Below are 17,330 nucleotides of genomic sequence, written 5' to 3'. Positions count from 1 at the left end.
CCTTAGGCAGTCTGTTGCGTTTTGACAACACAAGAGTCTTTGCAAGTTTGGCTTGCAGTGTTTTCAAGCTTTTCCAGTCTGAGTTCAGAGTTAGGTGAAACAGAGCTGCACCTAGTGTCAGTCCTTCAGGTAGCCCCCCAGACAGGTTAGAAGGGGCACACACAATAATTTGTGAACGTGGTCTGCTCTGCTCCCTCTGGAACTAGGGAAATGGTTCCACACTGGGGACATGAGCTACCCCTACTTTAAGACTAGTGCCAATTTATGACTGGTGCTGCTTTAAGACTGCCACCACACAGCGAGAGGTTAAGGGAAGGGCAGTAAGATTGCCACAAAGTCTTCCTACCATTTTGTAGTGACTTTTTCTTGATTCCATGCTTGTTTGGTTGCTATAAACTTTTATAAATCATTTTCCATAATTCTCACAAAATTGGTTCTGACAGTTTCTGCTCATTTTTCTTTCTTTTTTTTTAAACATCTTTACTGGAGTATAATTGCTTTACAGTGGTGTGTTAGTTTCTGCTTTATAACAAAGTGAATCAGTTATACATATACATATGTCCCCATTCTGCTCATTTTTCAATGTTTCTATTGGAGGATGAGAGTTTGGAGTGGCCTACTCCACCGTATTGCAGACATCATCGTTTTTATGATCTCCTCCTGATTTCTTTTTCTTTGAAGACTTTTTATATTCTTTGTCCTTTTTCCCTAATAGTTTCCTGCTATCTTTTCCTTGTTGATTCGCAGGAATTCTTGGAATAGTCTACCTACCAACTGCTTGCTATTTTTTGTATTACTTCCTCACTACTCTCTTTCTGGAACTTCAGCGAGATGAGTGTTGGCCTTCCTGGGTCCATGTCTTCTGAATTTTATTTCACAGTTTCTATCACTTTGCCTCTTTTTAGTACATTTTAGGATAATTCATGGGCTTCATATTTCCATCCACTAAGGTCAGTTCTGTCCATTCTGCTATTTAGCCCATCTTCCAAGTATTCTGTTTCAACAAGTTAAATTTCCCTTTTCAATATCTTTGGGTAGATAGTATAGTGCAATATTAACAAACTGGAACTCAGACGTCAGGACCCCAGCCCTGGAGCAGTCAGAGTTGTGGTGTGAGAATGAGAGACAAGGAATGTAAGCCTGTAAAAACAGCTTGTGCTAACTAACATCGTGGACATGGTGTGAAAACTTGTTCTCTAAAATCATAGACTGAGAAGCTTGGCTATTTGAAACGATACCAGTGAGAATGAAATAGCTCACTCTTGCCTGATGGCTCTGAGTCACACGGGTCACTAACAGAGAAACAGCCTCACTTTCCAACCCATGCGCAGAGCTTCAGATAAGGGGTCTTCAGACATAACATTCCACATTTATCTTAACTTTGAATTTCCAAGATAACAGGAACCCTGGGCCTGTTTCTTAGACCAGCCTGTATATTAACCCCTTTACACACTCTCTCTGTTTTACTTTGAGCCAAACACAGTCTCACCTAAATTTTCCCTAAACTCCACACTTCCTCCAAATCCCATGGTAACTCTATCTCTTCATTTGGTGAGAAGCTGCACTTCTGCTTGAATGCCTCCCTTGCTGAAGCAAGTTGAATCAACTTAGCTTTGTGGGGCCATAGGTGTGTTCCTGGCTTCAAGAGGGGTCAGAAAGTGATGAAAAGTGATGTTGGGTTCACTGAGTAGAAAAAAATGGAGTCTGCAAGATGGCTGGACCAGGTGAATGACTACTGAGGAGACAAGAACGGAGACAGAGAAGAAGAAGAGAGGGTGAAGAAGAAGAGAGGGTTAAGAAGAAGGAAGGTTGAGAAGAAGACAGATAGTCTTTTAAGGAAATGGAAATGCAATTCCTGATCAAGAGTCTGTGTGATGGTGCCCTATAGACCTTTGAGACAGCTATGAGAAGTGGATCTGTTCTAATAATGTAGGTGTGGGGTATGGTATGGTGAATTTGGTGCAGCCACAGGAGAAGAGAACCAGGCTTGAAAGGCAGAAGTTTATTATAGTCACAGATCCCAGAGAGGAGGGCACTGCATGCCATGCAGGGCCACAGGGGGAAGCACCACTGTCAGTCAAAAGGCAGAAAGAAGCAAGAGGAAGGCCTAGGCCACAGACTTTATTGGGGTTTCTGCAGGAAAGGCAAGGCAGGGCAGGTAAACAACTTAGGATTGGCCGGTATGAGTAATTCTGGTGCGCTTTGGGCTACTGAGGTGGTCTCTAATTGCCAAGTACCTGGCCCTGGGATGATTTAGGACAGAGGAAATATTGCCTTGGTGTGTGAGAGTTAGATAAGGAGGTGGCTGGTGTATAGACATGATTGGTTGGTCAGTTTATGACAGATGTGATCCGGAACAAGCACTTTGCCATCTCTCCCCAGTCTGCAAGGCCTCCAAATGCCAGAGCATCAAAGTACAGAAAATAGGAAAATATAGTTAATATACTTGACCCTGTGATAAATGCCTATCAAACTGACAAATACAGAATCTAAGAAAACGCAGAACAGGATCTAATTCCCTTACAGATTATATTAGTTTGCTAGGGCTGCCATAACGAAGTACCACAGACTGGGTGGCTTAAACAGCAAAACTTTATTTTCTCACAGTTCTGCAGGCTGGAAGTCCAAGATCAAGGTGTCAGCAGGGCTGGTTTCTTCAGAGGCCTCTCCTTGGCTTATAGATGGGCAGTCTTCTCCCTGTGTCTTCCCATGGTCTTCCCTCTGTGTGTACCTGCATCCTGATCTCCTCTTATAAAAACATCAGTCATATTGGATTAGGTCCCACCCTAGTAATCTCATTTTAACTTAATTACCATTTTAGGGAGCCTATGTCCAAATAACAGTCACATTCTGAGGTACTGGGGGGGTTAGACTTTAACAAATGAATGGGTGGGAGAAGAGAACACAATTAAGCTTATAGCACAGGTAAAGTTAGTTCTGCATCTTATGGATTTCCAAGTCATGGGTTCCTGTGGAAAAAATAATCTAAAGTGGATGTCATGCAGCAAAAGGAAATAGAATTACAAACTGAACATATAGGGCCTGAGGGTGAGGGAAGGCAGGTGGGGCAGCGCCTTTGGGTGGCTGGATCACAGAGGTTTTCAACAAAGAGTGAATGAGAAAGCATCTGCTGCTCCCAGGACTCAGGCACCTTGACTCCTGGACTATCAGAAAATAAAGCGAAGCACCAGCATTCTAATTTGAATTTTCTCCAATCTGAAATATCTAGTGTTTAGTTTGACAATTTGGCCTTTGAGTGTGATCTAGGAATGCAGGTCCACTCAAGGACCAACTTCTCTCAAGCTGGGGGTGCCCTAGAACCAGAAAGCATCATTATCCATGTCCTGGGAGTCTTGGAAGAGCCCTCATAGAAGAGCAGAAGCTCCTCTGACACAAAAAGCCGGCTGGGTCAGGGATGCAATGTGGAACTCGGGGACTGAACAACACTCACCTGAATCCTCCAGAGCCAGTCAAATAATGCTGCCCCATTAACCTCACCCACATCTCCCTAATTCCATCCCCACCAACCCATCAATGCAATGGCACCTCATTCAAACAACTTGGTTCACCGAAATCCAACTTGGAGGTTAGAAGGAGTACTCTTCGGGCTGAGTTGGGGGTAATGTTAAAAAAATCTCTCTCCTGCAACTAAGCACACACATGTTTTTCTCCCAAGGTTTGCCTTTGTGAAGCAGAACAAGCTGTAGCATATCTTTTAGGAAATGGTGATTTCAGTACTAGGAAAAAGTGGGTTCTAGTGAGTTTCAGAGGTAGAAATTTTTTCATGTATACACCAATGCCTGACTCAGTTATATGGAAGTAAGAAATGCTCCCAGGTATGTCAAAGGCCCCAGGACCAACATCACTCTACAGAGAAGGAGCTTTATCTTCTCATTTTGAGAGATTCCTTTTAAAATGGTCATCCATACTTAAAGACGCTTTCTTCCTGACAGGGCATGGTTTTTCAGTTCTAAAAACTAGCATTAATGAGCAATCACTCTGCACCATAACACACACCTTCCATCTGAGGAAAAGAATAGCTCTTTCCTGCATCCCTGAAATTATTCTAGTACAGTTTATCACTTACTGGGCCCTGGTTACCCAAGTGGTTCAGTCTGTTCTAATGGGACATTGTGCATTGAAGGTAGAATTACTCACCTCATGTTTACTAGCGGTTTTCAAGTTGAAATCATCTCCAAACTTTGCTACTTGTTGAATTGTTCAAGTTGTTAGATTCTATTCTCAACTGTCCTGGCTCCTGCTTCCTAATCCATATCTTGTACCAACAAATGCTCACCACAGACAAGGTCAGTATTTGTCTAGAATCTCTAGAAAACAGGAAATCAGGATGTTATGGTTTTTTAATGTTTTTATTTTTTACCAAAGTAATAAATTTTAATGTACGGGACTAAATGCAGCTTAATATTACATCTGCTTGGCATCTTTCATGTATGTATCGCTCATTCTCTTTTCAAAGTGACCTCGTCACACCCAGAGGAGGTAGGTAGATGCTATGAGCACCAAAGTCCCCATTTTTCAAAGAGAAAAATACAGAGTTGAGACAAAATAATTTACCACAATATACATAGTGAATCATTGACAAGGTCAGAAACAGAATCTAGGACAATCTAGATACTTTATGCTGCTCCATCCACTAGCTTTCAGTCCTCTCCTTTAGCCTCTCAAAGCTCAAAAATATCACAAACTCCCCACAAAACTGAGTACTCTGAGTAATACTAGCCATGTGAAATTCTCCACTTTTCCCTGTTCTCTGCCTAGCTTAAGGGGAATATGAGGGCACATCAAATATTTTCTTTTCCTTTCACAAGAAGAAGCCATTCTTTACCTGTTGAACCATTTTTATACCCAAGGAACCACTCTCAGCTCTTTTCTAAGCTAGCCTGAAATCTGTCAGTACTAACATCATGACTTCCACAGGATTATATTACAATATTATTAAGATTCCACAGGTGGAACTAAAAGAAATAAATTAATTAAATTTAATTTTAATTAAAAAATTTTCTCCCTAGGAAACAGGTAAAACAAGAAATAAAAGTGTTGAGTGCTACCACCTGGAACAGAGACCACCCACCCCAAACTTGGTCAATGGATGACCACCAATCAAGACACCTAAGAAAGGAAGAGCTGTGGTCACATGGACTCACAGGGAGGAGGATCTCCGGCTAAAAGTTTCAGTGTTTCAGGAGAGTGCGGCTGCTTTGAGATGACAGATGCCCCCAAGAGGCATATGTGCTCTATTTTGTGACACTGAGTCAGTTACTAAGCCTGTATGTCAATATCAGCACCATGAGGAAGAGGAGCCTCTGAAAAATGCACCCCAATTCATTATAGTCACCAGAGTGTGTACTCTGTGCAGCCATAAGGTTAACCAAAAGTAAAGCAAGCATTTATTAACAAATACCCACATCATTCATTCAGTCCACAAACATTACTGAGTGGCTAAGACAGTCCAGGCACAGGAAATGCCAAAATGAATGAAATCTCAACACAAAGAACTGACAATGGACACTTTTAAGAAAACGAGAAAATCCCCTTGACTCGGAATTATCTGCTTTCCCCACTGGCCTGAGGCTGGAGCCTAGGTCCCTCCCTTTGGCGTTAGTACTGCCATGTCCAGGTCCCTCCTTCAAAGAGCAAACACCCAGGACAGGGATCCCATCAAGCTCACATCCTCAGCTTCAACGTGTTCATCAGTTTATTAGATTGATCTTTCCTGTGCCAGGAAAACCTTGACAGGGATATCATGACGAGGGGGGAGTTTTTTCTTTTAAAAAAAAAATGAAGGGGGAAGTTAGATAGGGAAAGTGGTAGGAACCAGGGAGACCACAACTCTTAATATTCAAGGATCACAAACAGTGTTGACGTGCTGAATCTACCTGAGACAAACTTGCATCATACATCACGGGGCTTCTGTTTCTTAGTCTGCCTTTTCCTAGACATCAGACTGAGTGGAATTTCCTTCTGCAGCTCCGATATGTACAGATGACTGTATCACACTGGCCTCAAATACATAAGTTAACAGCAAAACAGCAATTTTTCTCTAGCTAGCCTGTAATTACAAATGTACACATTTATCGACTGGGCAAAATTTACAACTAGCTGGTGTGCCTTCAACACTGCAGAACGGGATTAAAAGGAGACAGAATAAAGATCCCAGCCTTCCCAAGCACAGCCTGCAGCAGAAGGCAGGACTCAGGCAAAATACGCATGGCAGAAGATGGCCACAGTCAGCAGGATAATGCCATTGATGTTCACTATCGTCCGCCACAAAGGCTTCTCCGAGGTGTCTGTCATCTTCAGCTTCATGGCTGCCTCCTCTTCCTTTGTCATTTTTGGGCCCTTCTGCTGGTCCAGACCACAAAACAGGTCATAGGCCCGCCTGAAGCATCCTTTTTTCTCCTCAGGAACTTCTGTGTCAGGGGAAAGGCATAAAAGGATTGTTGGATACAGAAGCAGGAGGCACCAGAAAAGCTTTCCAGGGCAGATGCCATTCCATGAAAGATCTGCCATTTTGCAGACATTTCCCAGTTTTCTTGTTTCCAGGAATGAAAATGGTACAAATTTATGTTTGTATAAACATAATTATAAGATGATGTTAATAGATGGATTCTACATCCTTATGATCAGCTTGCCTACGTTTTATCTCTGTTGGGCCCAATGTAAATACATTTTGATTTAGAACAGTCAGAATCAAACAGGAAATAATAGTTTATGAGAGAGAAATGTTAACAATTGGCTGGGGACTGTGACGTATGAAGAACATGGAAAACCCACCTCCTAAACACAGAAACTCATGTCTGTTTGCTATATCACTGAAAAGCAATGAGATTGGCCTGACTCAGGAGTGCACTGGCTACACCTGGAAACTCCAAGGCTTCACAACAGATCCAGCCATGTGGTAAGGATTGGTCTGAATAGTCCCTGATATAAGGCAGCAGCGATCAACGCTTCCAGGGCTTAAGATCTGATACTGCTGAGTCGAACCATTCAACTGACCTTGCCATTCAAAGTGGATGCCCACCAAGGGAACTAATTCTGTCCTCTGAGCCCAGGTGTGGCATTAGAGGTAGGCAGACCTGGGTTAGAATCTCAGGTTTGTGACTCACTAGATACAAAATCAAGCCCACTGTGTTTTCAGCACCATGGTCAGGGACCACTGCTCTCCACTTTCCCAGTTCTAAGAATCACAGACTTACTGAATTGGAAAGAACCTCAGTGGTCAAGCACATATATGTGTCAGAACTGGAACCAAAACCCAGCTTTATGGCCTTCTTTTTTTTTTTTTTTTTTTTGCTTTTTTTTTTGAATTTTTGAATTTTATTTTATTTATTTTTTTATACAGCAGGTTCTTATTAGTTATCCATTTTATACATATTAGTGTATATATGTCAATCCACTTTATGGCCGTCTTAATTCACCTCTCATATTCAAGTATATGTAAAGTTGGATAAATAACACCTTCTTCATTAATAAGATTTCCTGAGAGAGTGCCCAGTGTGTAGTAGGGGTTAAGAAGTGTTAGTCCCCTTCCATTCCCTCTCTTTTCTCTCACACACATAAAAAAGATAGACAAACCTCCTTGTACCCCTCCATTTCAGTAAACTTTACCAAAATAGGAGAATGGGGAGGGAGTAGCAAGGAGTTGGGCTCACTAACCAGCCTAAGTGAGAAATGCCTGGTTATCTGGGTCAATAAAAAGTTGGGTGGCCTTGAGAAAGTCTTTATGTCTCATTTTCCTCATCTGTAAAATTGGAAGACTTATACTTGCATTATATGCCTTACAAGTATTATGCGGTGCTAAAATGAATCCCTAAAGTATTCATAATTAAAATATGTTATGATCATATCAATATCAGTCATGATGACAATGGTGCTGGTGGTGATGATATGGGGATGATGATGATGCAGCTGCAAGTTTCCTCATGCTGCCATTTCTCAGAGGATGTTGAGGGTCACACCTATTGCCTGCAAAAGCCCTCAAGAAATCTTCATTTATTGAACTTTAATAGGGCAGGGTGTTCAGTCTGATTTCACCATGAGTTCATCAAGAAACAACAGAATTCAAGTGCTGCCAGGAACCTCAGAAGTCACTAAGCCAGTTCTCTAGTCAGTGTAGGAGTCTCCTCTATGGCATCCCTGTTAGATGCATACTTGCTGCCCACCCCTTTCCAGACAAACACAGAAAACTCTTCCTTAAGTATCAGTAATGACGGTGATAACTATAGCCAATTCTTATAGTGGAGGATTATCTTATTCAATGTTTCCAACAGTGCTATGAAGTGTAGCCTATCATTTAGAATACTTTTGTGAGGAACTTGAGCTTTAGAAAAATGGAATTTCTTGCCCAGGGTAGTTAGTAGGGAATTCAGGATTCAACCTCAGTTCTCCCCAAATCCAAATACCACACTGTTTCTGCACTATCCTGCCTCCATACTTCAAGTTAAATTGGAAGAGTTCTTTCCACCCATCCGTCTTAAGCCTTCCCTGTGGTGCAGAGCTAATCTCTTCTTCCACATTAAAACATTCAAAATATGCCTCATCCATGTTCCTTTCAAATCTGTGATATTCTCACTCAATGTGGAGACATTTTGGGGGGTGGGAGAAGTAGGGGGCATGTTCACACCTGCCTGCCCCAAGGAAGCAGGAAGGGGCAGCCTTTTTCAATACCATGGCCAGCTGCCTATGGCTCTAGGTTCCTTCCAGCACTTGCAGGGTCACATTTCAGAACTGAGAGGTCTTTAGAGATCTCAGAGCAGACTACATCAGAGCTGGGACCATAGGCAAAGCCTCTCCCTTCCTGGGCCTCAATTTCCATGTCTGTAAAATGAGGTGATAAGACCAAACAATCTCTAGGGCCCTTTCCAGAGCTAGTTCTATGAGTTTCCTGATGGCCGGATTCAGACCTTGTTCTGCAGCATCCATGCTCCCCTTCAGATGGAGTGATGAGACCTCCAGCCCAGTACCAGGTAAAACACATATGACCTTGTGCTACCACACCTCTGCACACCACACATCACCACAACCATCCTCCATGTGTGCACCCCTCCCATCTAGGGAGGAAAAGCTGCAACACAGAAGTTGAGGAAAGCATTGCTCCATGATCAGGATAATCATGGCATTGCCTAAGCATTATCTTACTGGACTTCCAGAGAAATTTGATTTTTTAAATATGATGTGGTAAGCCGGTAAGACACAAGACCCTACGAGCCTCTGTCCCATCCCCCTGATATCACTAGAACTGACCATAGCTTTGGTTCCAACTTCTTTCAGTTCACAGGCTATGTCGGAAGAGCCCTGAGCCTTCCCTTGTCCCTAGCCAAGCCCCAAACCAAGTCAGGGTGGCACGTATCTCACCCACGCTTACTCACTGAGCACTAAAAACCAGGGACTGAAGAGCTGGGACGATTTGGTATCTCCCTCCTCCCCTTGACCAGACCTTGAGTAAACTGCTCAAAACCCACTTATCCATCTCACCCCACACCCCACTCCTCACTCCCCTCTAGAAGAAAGATCTGAGCTTTGATGAGGCACTTAGTGAAGGCTTCAGTAAGGTGGTCTTGCTGTTGGAGGAGTAACTCTTTAGGGCTTGGGAATAGGCTCTGAGCCACAAATCACCTATTTCAATGGTCTCCTCTGGGGTTTCTTGAATGTCCTCCTCTCCTGCATCCAGGTCAATACGCTCCTCTTTGCTGTTACGCAGGCTCCAGCACAGGCGGTAGAGCTGTGGAGAAAGCAGAACAGGTTAGCAGAAAGATCCAAATAGTGTCTTGGGCCAAGAAGTTGGGAGAACAAAGAGATGTACATCAAGAAAGGAAAAGGAATGTGGCTCTCAATACCATCAAGAACACAGATAACAATTCCCATCCACAGCACTATCTCTAAATATGTTGGGAATGTGGATATAAATCTTACACACGTGCACACCAGCCCCTATGCTATGTGCATATTCAGAGGCTAAGAGACTGCCTTGAACATAGAAGTGTTTTGAATGAATGATCTCTTGTTACATATGATAAGTGAATTTGTTCCATTTAGCACTCGTGCTGGGAAACAAGGCTAGACACCCATTTATCCAGACCGGCAGTGTAAGATCAGGTTTTTTGTACTATATTATGGGGGGAGAATTGTAGACTCATAAGCCATTTAGAACAGGGAACAGCTGGAGGTGCAGTTTCTATTGACATGAAACCAGAAACCACTTTACTTCAAGAGGAAGCATGGAATTAAATGTGTTTGGGGCTACAATACTTTCAAAAACTGAGACATCAAGAAGCAATGAATACAACGTAAAGCGAGCCTGTGACAGATTTGGCCACTAACCATGATGGCGGTTCTGCTGCTATAAAAGCAATCTTTGTTTGACATTAAGGTTGGTCACAGTTTTGAAAATTTGGCAGTGAGACTGAAGGTCTCTCAGGGATTCTGTAAGCCCCTGTATTTGTGCACGCACCAGAAAGGGATAAACAAAACCCTTTCTCTTTCTCTACAGACAAATGCGATCTTGGGTTAACTCTCTAGCTCTGTTCCTTGGACAACTGAAAAGGATAGAATGTCAGCTGTGCTGGGTTATCAGACTATATTGCTTATGGTAAAAATGACCCATAATTGGTAATCTTCATCTGCATTGGGAGGGCTGTGAACATACCCTAAACCAAGGGTGACATCTAGAGCTAAAGAAGAGTACTTGTGATTTTTGAAGTCTTGAATCAATTATACTTTGATACTATTTGAAATTTCTTAAATTCTATGGGCAACTGTTTGGAGGCTTAATTGGGAAAAAATAAAGGGTAAATCATACTTCAGATTTCTCTCAATGTGGTGATTTTTATAACTAGGTATGTGACTTGCTGGGACCCCTGGAAGCTATGACCAGGAGACTGTTACAAGAAATATGTGTTGCTATCTGGGACATAAGCATCCAAGCCAGGGTGACCCTTGTGCCTGCCCATGTGATCTCATTCCCTTATACCGAGCTGTCACCTGGGGAGCAGGATCCAGAGAATAGCCCCTGGAGTGAAATGAGGCCTGCTGTGAGGACTCCTGCTGAAGACACACTCTGGACACTGCTCTACTGGGAAACCGTGTTTTCTGTCCTGTATCCTTCTACATGACACCAAAAGCAAGGATGGCCTATTTTAGTCATGTGAGTATGTGACGTCTGATTGAGCCAAAGGCAACCAAGATGGGTGTTGCAGCATGAACATGAAACCAGGGCAGGACAGGTCTCCCAGATGGATACTCACATGCACATCTGGAATGGGCTTGGTGAAGAGGGAGACAGCCAGGATGATGATGAGAGAAATGACAAAGAGGATGATGGCAAAGTACAAGTAGTGTACACCACAGATAACTGTGGGACAGTTGCTGGGCTCCATGCAGCTCCCAGTTCCATAGGCAAACTCAGCAATCATACGGGACACCCCAATCACAAATCCAATGATCAGTCCCCAAAAGGCTCCCTGTGAAAGAAAAACCTGGGTTAGGAAACACTGTATACAGAAAACAGCTGCGCATTCACTGGGGGGACAGAGGCAAAAGAATAACAGTGAGAGAAATGAAAGCTCCAGGCTATCTAAAACAGAAAGAGTGGAGTTCAGAATATGGCTAGGAATGTTACATCAGGCCTTCAGTGGCTGCGTTTACCATGTTTCAGTAATGTGATTTTACGTAAGTCATAAAACAAGGATTCACAAAATAATGGAGTAAAGTGTCTAATAACTGGTTAGAATAGCAACCCAAGGCCTTAATTCCAAAGGCCTTAATTCCCTTTAACTTGAAAAATAATTTGAATTTCTCTACCTGCAGCTACTTTTACCATCAGCCTCCAGATTTAGGCACATTCAGATGTACAACAATTACTGGTGAAGTAATTTGTATTCCTTGAAGACATGGAAAAAGAAATTGGGTCTTTTGGGGACAGAGGAGAAAGGAATTTTCCATCACCCCCTTTTATAGATCCAAAGTCACTGTTTTTAATTTGAGAACATAAAATTATACTGTGTGTTTTTACATTAAATTTTGGGTTTACATATTAGAATTATGGAAAGCCCTTAAGAGACTAGTAACATTGGGGGACAATTTTTCAGGTTTTTTAAAAAACCCTTTCTTTCCTCCCTCCCTCCCTCTCTTCCTTCCTCCCTCCTTTCCTTCCTTTCTTCCTTCCTTCTTTCTTTCCTTTCAGTCAGTTCTCACCTAGAGGACAAAGTCTGAGTCTACAGGTCATATTTTAAAAGGACCAGTGACAAAGCAGAGTGAGCACATAGAAGGGTGGCCGAAAGGAGCCTTCATGATTTTGTCAAGTGTTGGTCTGAACGGCTCCTTTGCTAGCCATCTGTACCCCCACACTGTATATTACAGGTGTGCTAAATAACCAGCTATTCTTTAAACGTGTCATGTATGTTCATGTCCTGGCTCTTTGCACAGGTCATTCTCTCTACCTAGGAGGGCACAGGTTCATTCCTTCCTGGGAATCTTGCCCTAGCTGGAAGGTCTCCTCTCCTTCTGCCTAGACAGAACTGGGTGGGTGCATCCTCCTTGCTGTGGCTGCAGCACTGTGGACACACCTCCACACCAGCACCGACCACACTGCCGTGTAATCACGCATTCGCTCCTGTCTCCCCATCTGAACTGGGAGCTTGCCCAGAGAAGGAACCAGGATTCATTCCCTGTGTGTTGCTAATGCCTAGCCCTATGCTGGCATCTGGAAGTGTCTGCTGGATGAATAAATGAATAAGGAAGAAGAAAAAGATGTTCCTTTTGTCTCTCATACACTTTCTCAGTAAAAAAATTATTTCTTAACTTTAGTTTGTGTGAATAGTATTGATAAAACTCGCTTAGGTTTTCCTTTTCTTTTGGCAATTAGTCTGCTCTTATTCCTTTAGTCTCTATTCTCAAGAGGCTCTTGAAAAATCCAGGGGACTTCCCTGGCGGTCCAGTGGGTAGGAATCCGCGCTCCCAATGCAGGGGGCCCAGGTTCGATCCCTAGTGGGGGAACTAGATCCCACATGCATGCCACAACTACAAGTTTGCATGCCGCAACAAAGATCCCACGTGCTGCAACTAAAACGCAGCAACAGCCTAAATAAATAAATTAATTAAAAGTAAAAAAAAAAAAAGTTAGTGTAGCTTAAAATTTATTTAAAAAAAAAAGAAAAAAAGAAAAATCTGGGATCCTTTGAAATTTTCCTCAAGACTTAGTCACCCCTCAGCAAACAGAGTGTGAGACGAGTCCTGAGAATCACTTTGCAGTCTCTGTGTGCTACTCTCCAGAGACTCTGGGCCAGGGTTTCTCACCCTCAGCATTGTGACATTTGGGCTGGATAATTTTTTGTTGGGGGAAGGGGGACAGGAGGGTGTCTTATGCATTGTAGAATGTTGGTCTCTACCCACTAGATACCAGTAACATTCCCCAAATCATAACAATCAAAAGTGTTCCCAAATGGGAAGTCCCTGGCCATGCAGTGGTTAGGATTCCGTGCTCTCACTGCAGAGGGCCCTAGTTTGATCCCTGGTCGGGGAACTTTAAAAATCCCACAAGCTGCACAGCGCGGCCAAGAAAAAAAAAATGTTCCAAAATAATGAAATAAGGGCTTCCCTGGTAGCCCAGTGGTTAAGAATCTGCCTGTCAATGCAGGGGACACGGGTTCAAGCCCTGGTCCGGGAAGATCCCTCATGCCGCGGAGCAACTAAACCCGTGCGCCACAACTACTGAGCCTGCGCTCTAGAGCCTGCGAGCCACAACTACTGAAGCCCGCGCTCCTAGAGCCCATGCTCTGCAACAAGAGAAGCCACCGCAATGAGAAGCCTGTGCACCGCAACAAAGAGTAGCCCCCACTCGCCACAACTAGAGAAAACCCACGTGCAGCAATGAAGACCCAACACAGCCAAAAATAAATAAATAAAATTTAAAAAAAATAATGAAATAAGAGAACGTTGCATTTATGATGTGAAAATTAGTCATCTCATTTCCTAATTAAAGAGATGAATTTAGTGCACCGTTTAAAAAAGTGTTCCCAATACAGTAGTTATTGGGTGTTTACATACCCAAAAAGCACTCCCTTTAATAACTTGGAATACTTCTGAAGTTAGTTGAAGAGTGGTTGTAAATAACTGCCAAATGAAGGAGAACAATGCTAACAAAATGTGTTTATTCCTTTCAGAGTGTCATAGACATGGACATAAAGATATATAGCTATATCTCCTACCAAGGAAACCAAAATAGTAGAATAAACTGAACCTTTCCTTAAGGAATTTTGAAATGTAGGTAATAATCTGGATTTGGGGTATCAAAGCAATTTCTGTTTGACCAAAATTTTTAAATATGAAATATAATTTTAAAATTTTCACAGATACAAAAAAATAATGTTGCAAGACATCACCAAATTTCCCCTGGGAAAAGGAAAAATTACCCCCAGTTGAGAACCATGACAATCTATTCCAATTCTTAGCCTTACTTTTTTTTTTTAATATTTATTTATTTATTTATTTGGCTGCGCTGGGTCTTAGTTGCGGCACGCGGGATCTAGTTCACTGACCAGGGATCGAACCTGGGCCCCCTGAATTGGGAGCTTGGAGTCTTAACCGCTGGACCACCAGGGAAGTCCCTAGCCTTACTTTTTGAAAGCTCTGGTCCGTTGCTGAGCTGAGTCTGCTTGTGGCCCACTGCAATACCCAGCTGGGCTTCTAGCCACACTTTCCTTACCTGCATTTTAGAAATCTCCCAGTGAACCAGTTTCTGTCAATCCCTATTGAAACGTATTCCAAGATGTGTGCCAATTTCCCTAACCTGCCAAGATCACTTGCATGTTTAATTCTGATCTCTCAAGGCTACTTATCCATGCACCCAGTTTTGTGTCCCCAGCAAATCTGGACTATGTTCCTAATGGCAAATGGCAAAGGAAGAGAGACACGTGTTGTGATTTACACACCTCAACTCTGGGTCACTGCAGTGAAGTGTTTCCCTGATATATATCTGTCTCTGTCCTATTGAGAGAAAGGGGTTGTCTAACCAAAAATACATCATTGTTTATATTGTTTCAGACAGTCAGCTACATAGTCAACACCCCTACCCCTTCCCAATCCTTCCCAAGCATAGAGGTGGTTGGATGCAGAGACACTGAGCAACATCCCAGTCAGAAGGCTTATCCAAAGGCATCCTTTTCGTGGTGCTTCAAAATCTGCAACGCTGCCCCACTGATGGCCTAAATTCTTCAGCCTGGCTTTCAAAGGGACCATGCCTAGTCTAACCTTAACCTGCCTTTCCAGCTGAGTCTTCCATTATCCACACACACAAACTCTCTCAACAGGTGAGATTCCTGACAGTCCCTCATCCCTATCCTGCTTGATTATCACTACTTGGTCCTTCACTGGGCCCTGAAAAGTGCTGGCTAGAAAATCTAGCTCACTGCCGAACCAAGGAGGTAGCCTGTGCTAGAACTTCCTCTGGAGCTGCTCACCCACGGGCTACAAACTTCCCAGGGAGTGCCATGCAGTTGGGTCAAAATCACCACGAGTGGATGGAAAACATACATCATTAGTTGGGAATTAATTTGGAACCTGCAGCAAAGAGAAGAGGGGAGTCCGAGAGAATGTGAACCCGGGAGAGTCCCATGGTCCCTGGAGGCTTTTCCATATAAACCCTCAGCAGCACATTCATTCCTGCTTAAGATCTCTGGGAAGTAGAATCCCTCCCAGAGAATATACAAATCCAGATGGGAATTTCTGTTCCAGAATGATTTTTCTAGACATGTATGATACCTACCTGCTCATTGACTCTTTTGCAGAAAATAGCAAGCAGGAAGACAGCTGCAATGGGTGGTCCCAAGTAACTGGTGATGGACTGGATGTAATCAAAGAGCTGCCCACTTTGTGCTGACTGCACAATGGGGACCCAGGCAATGCTGATGCCAATCAGCACCAGCATGAACAACCTGAAATCAAAGCCCACACAATAGGGTGTCAATAAATGCCTCCACATGAATAAATATATATCACTATATATATATATATATATATATATATATATATATATATATATGTGTGTGTGTATATATATATAACTAGCAAATACACATGTACACATAAAGATAGATAGATAGATAGATAGATAGATAGATAGATAGATAGATATAAAGTTTTATATATGACCACAGCAAGGAAAAATAATTGGCAAATTCACTGAGACTCTTTTCTTCTGTATTCTGCTTCTTCAGGAAAATCTTCTTCGCCTGTAAGTAAAATGCACTTGATTTTCAATAGTAAAGTAGACCCAGTAACCACCAGGAGAGAATCCCACTTTGAGAGGCAGTGGAGTATAGGAACAAAGGTATGGACCTTGGAGCCAGCTCTCCTTTTTTTTTTTTTTGGCCACGCCACGTGGCTTGCAGATCTTAGTTCCCCAACCAGGGATTGAACCTGCGCCCTTGGCAGCAAGAGCACAGAGTCCTAACCACTGGACCACCAGGGAATTCCCTAGCTTTCCTCCTTTTGAGTTTCACTTCAAGTCCTGAAAAGATTGGAGGGTTCCTTATAACCTCTGGATTTAAATAGAAGGAAGGCTGTGATTCTCTTATCTCTCTTACCTGAATTTAAGGCAAGAGTCTTAAGCTAACCTTTGCGGAGCAATGTTTTCACTCACATATTTCTCCCTCTAAAATGCCCTTCCCACTGCCTCCCATTTACCCAACTGCTATCCACCATTTTGGACGCAGCTCCCCCAGGAGCCTTCCTCAGCTACTGCATGGTGCACTCATGTCTCCCTTCTCTGAGCCCTTGATTGCTCTTACAGGTGTCACAGCAAAGTTTGGAATTGTTTCATGTAACTGTAAGTTCATCTAGGACAGGGACAAACCCCTGGGCAGCAGTCATTGGATGCACAAAAAAAATGTGAGCCCCAGCATAATCTCAGGGCCAAGAGGTCCAGCCCTGAGCAAAGTAACAAAATGGTTTTCTTCCCATGTTGCATCTTGAGCCTTATAAATAACAGAAAAACACCAGTAAACTTCTTTCTAAGGAAAACCCAGTCAGGGTAACCATGCTGCTTCCGGTGAAGCAGAGTGGTGGACTCTGGCTCAGTGGTCAGACCTCCCCTGGGTGCCAGGTGTCTCATCTCCTGAAAGTGGCCTGCCATTTTCCTTTCCTTCCTTTGCCCTAATCTTGCTCATGAGATTTATGAGGTGGCAGCATTCCCTGGGAACCTTTCCCTTGACAGACATTCCAGGGACTTTTTCCACCTCCCCTGAGGAGGTTGGCCTGCCTTAGCCCCATGGAGAGACACAGCAGAGCTTCCGCTAGTCCTCTATCCAGAGCAT

The 17,330-nt window shown here is 43.1% G+C and overlaps 1 protein-coding gene across 1 annotated transcript in view; it reads right to left on the bottom strand.

Moving 5' to 3' along the window:
* Positions 1-5,698: 5,698 nt before the first annotated feature.
* The window catches only part of SLC5A1 (solute carrier family 5 member 1), a 57,654-nt gene continuing 46,022 nt past the window's right edge, over positions 5,699-17,330 (bottom strand). Inside the window, exons 12-15 of the mRNA XM_061170474.1 lie at positions 15,782-15,950; positions 11,265-11,480; positions 9,637-9,742; positions 5,699-6,431 (exon numbers count right to left, since the gene is read on the bottom strand). Of these exons, the coding sequence (XP_061026457.1) occupies positions 6,214-6,431; positions 9,637-9,742; positions 11,265-11,480; positions 15,782-15,950 (709 nt within the window). The 3' untranslated portion in view covers positions 5,699-6,213. The remainder of the gene's footprint in view (positions 6,432-9,636; positions 9,743-11,264; positions 11,481-15,781; positions 15,951-17,330) is intronic.

Source organism: Eubalaena glacialis, chromosome 15 (assembly GCF_028564815.1).
Source record: "Eubalaena glacialis isolate mEubGla1 chromosome 15, mEubGla1.1.hap2.+ XY, whole genome shotgun sequence".
NCBI classification, from domain to species: domain Eukaryota; kingdom Metazoa; phylum Chordata; class Mammalia; order Artiodactyla; family Balaenidae; genus Eubalaena; species Eubalaena glacialis.
This window is presented reverse-complemented; position numbering and strand designations above follow the sequence as displayed.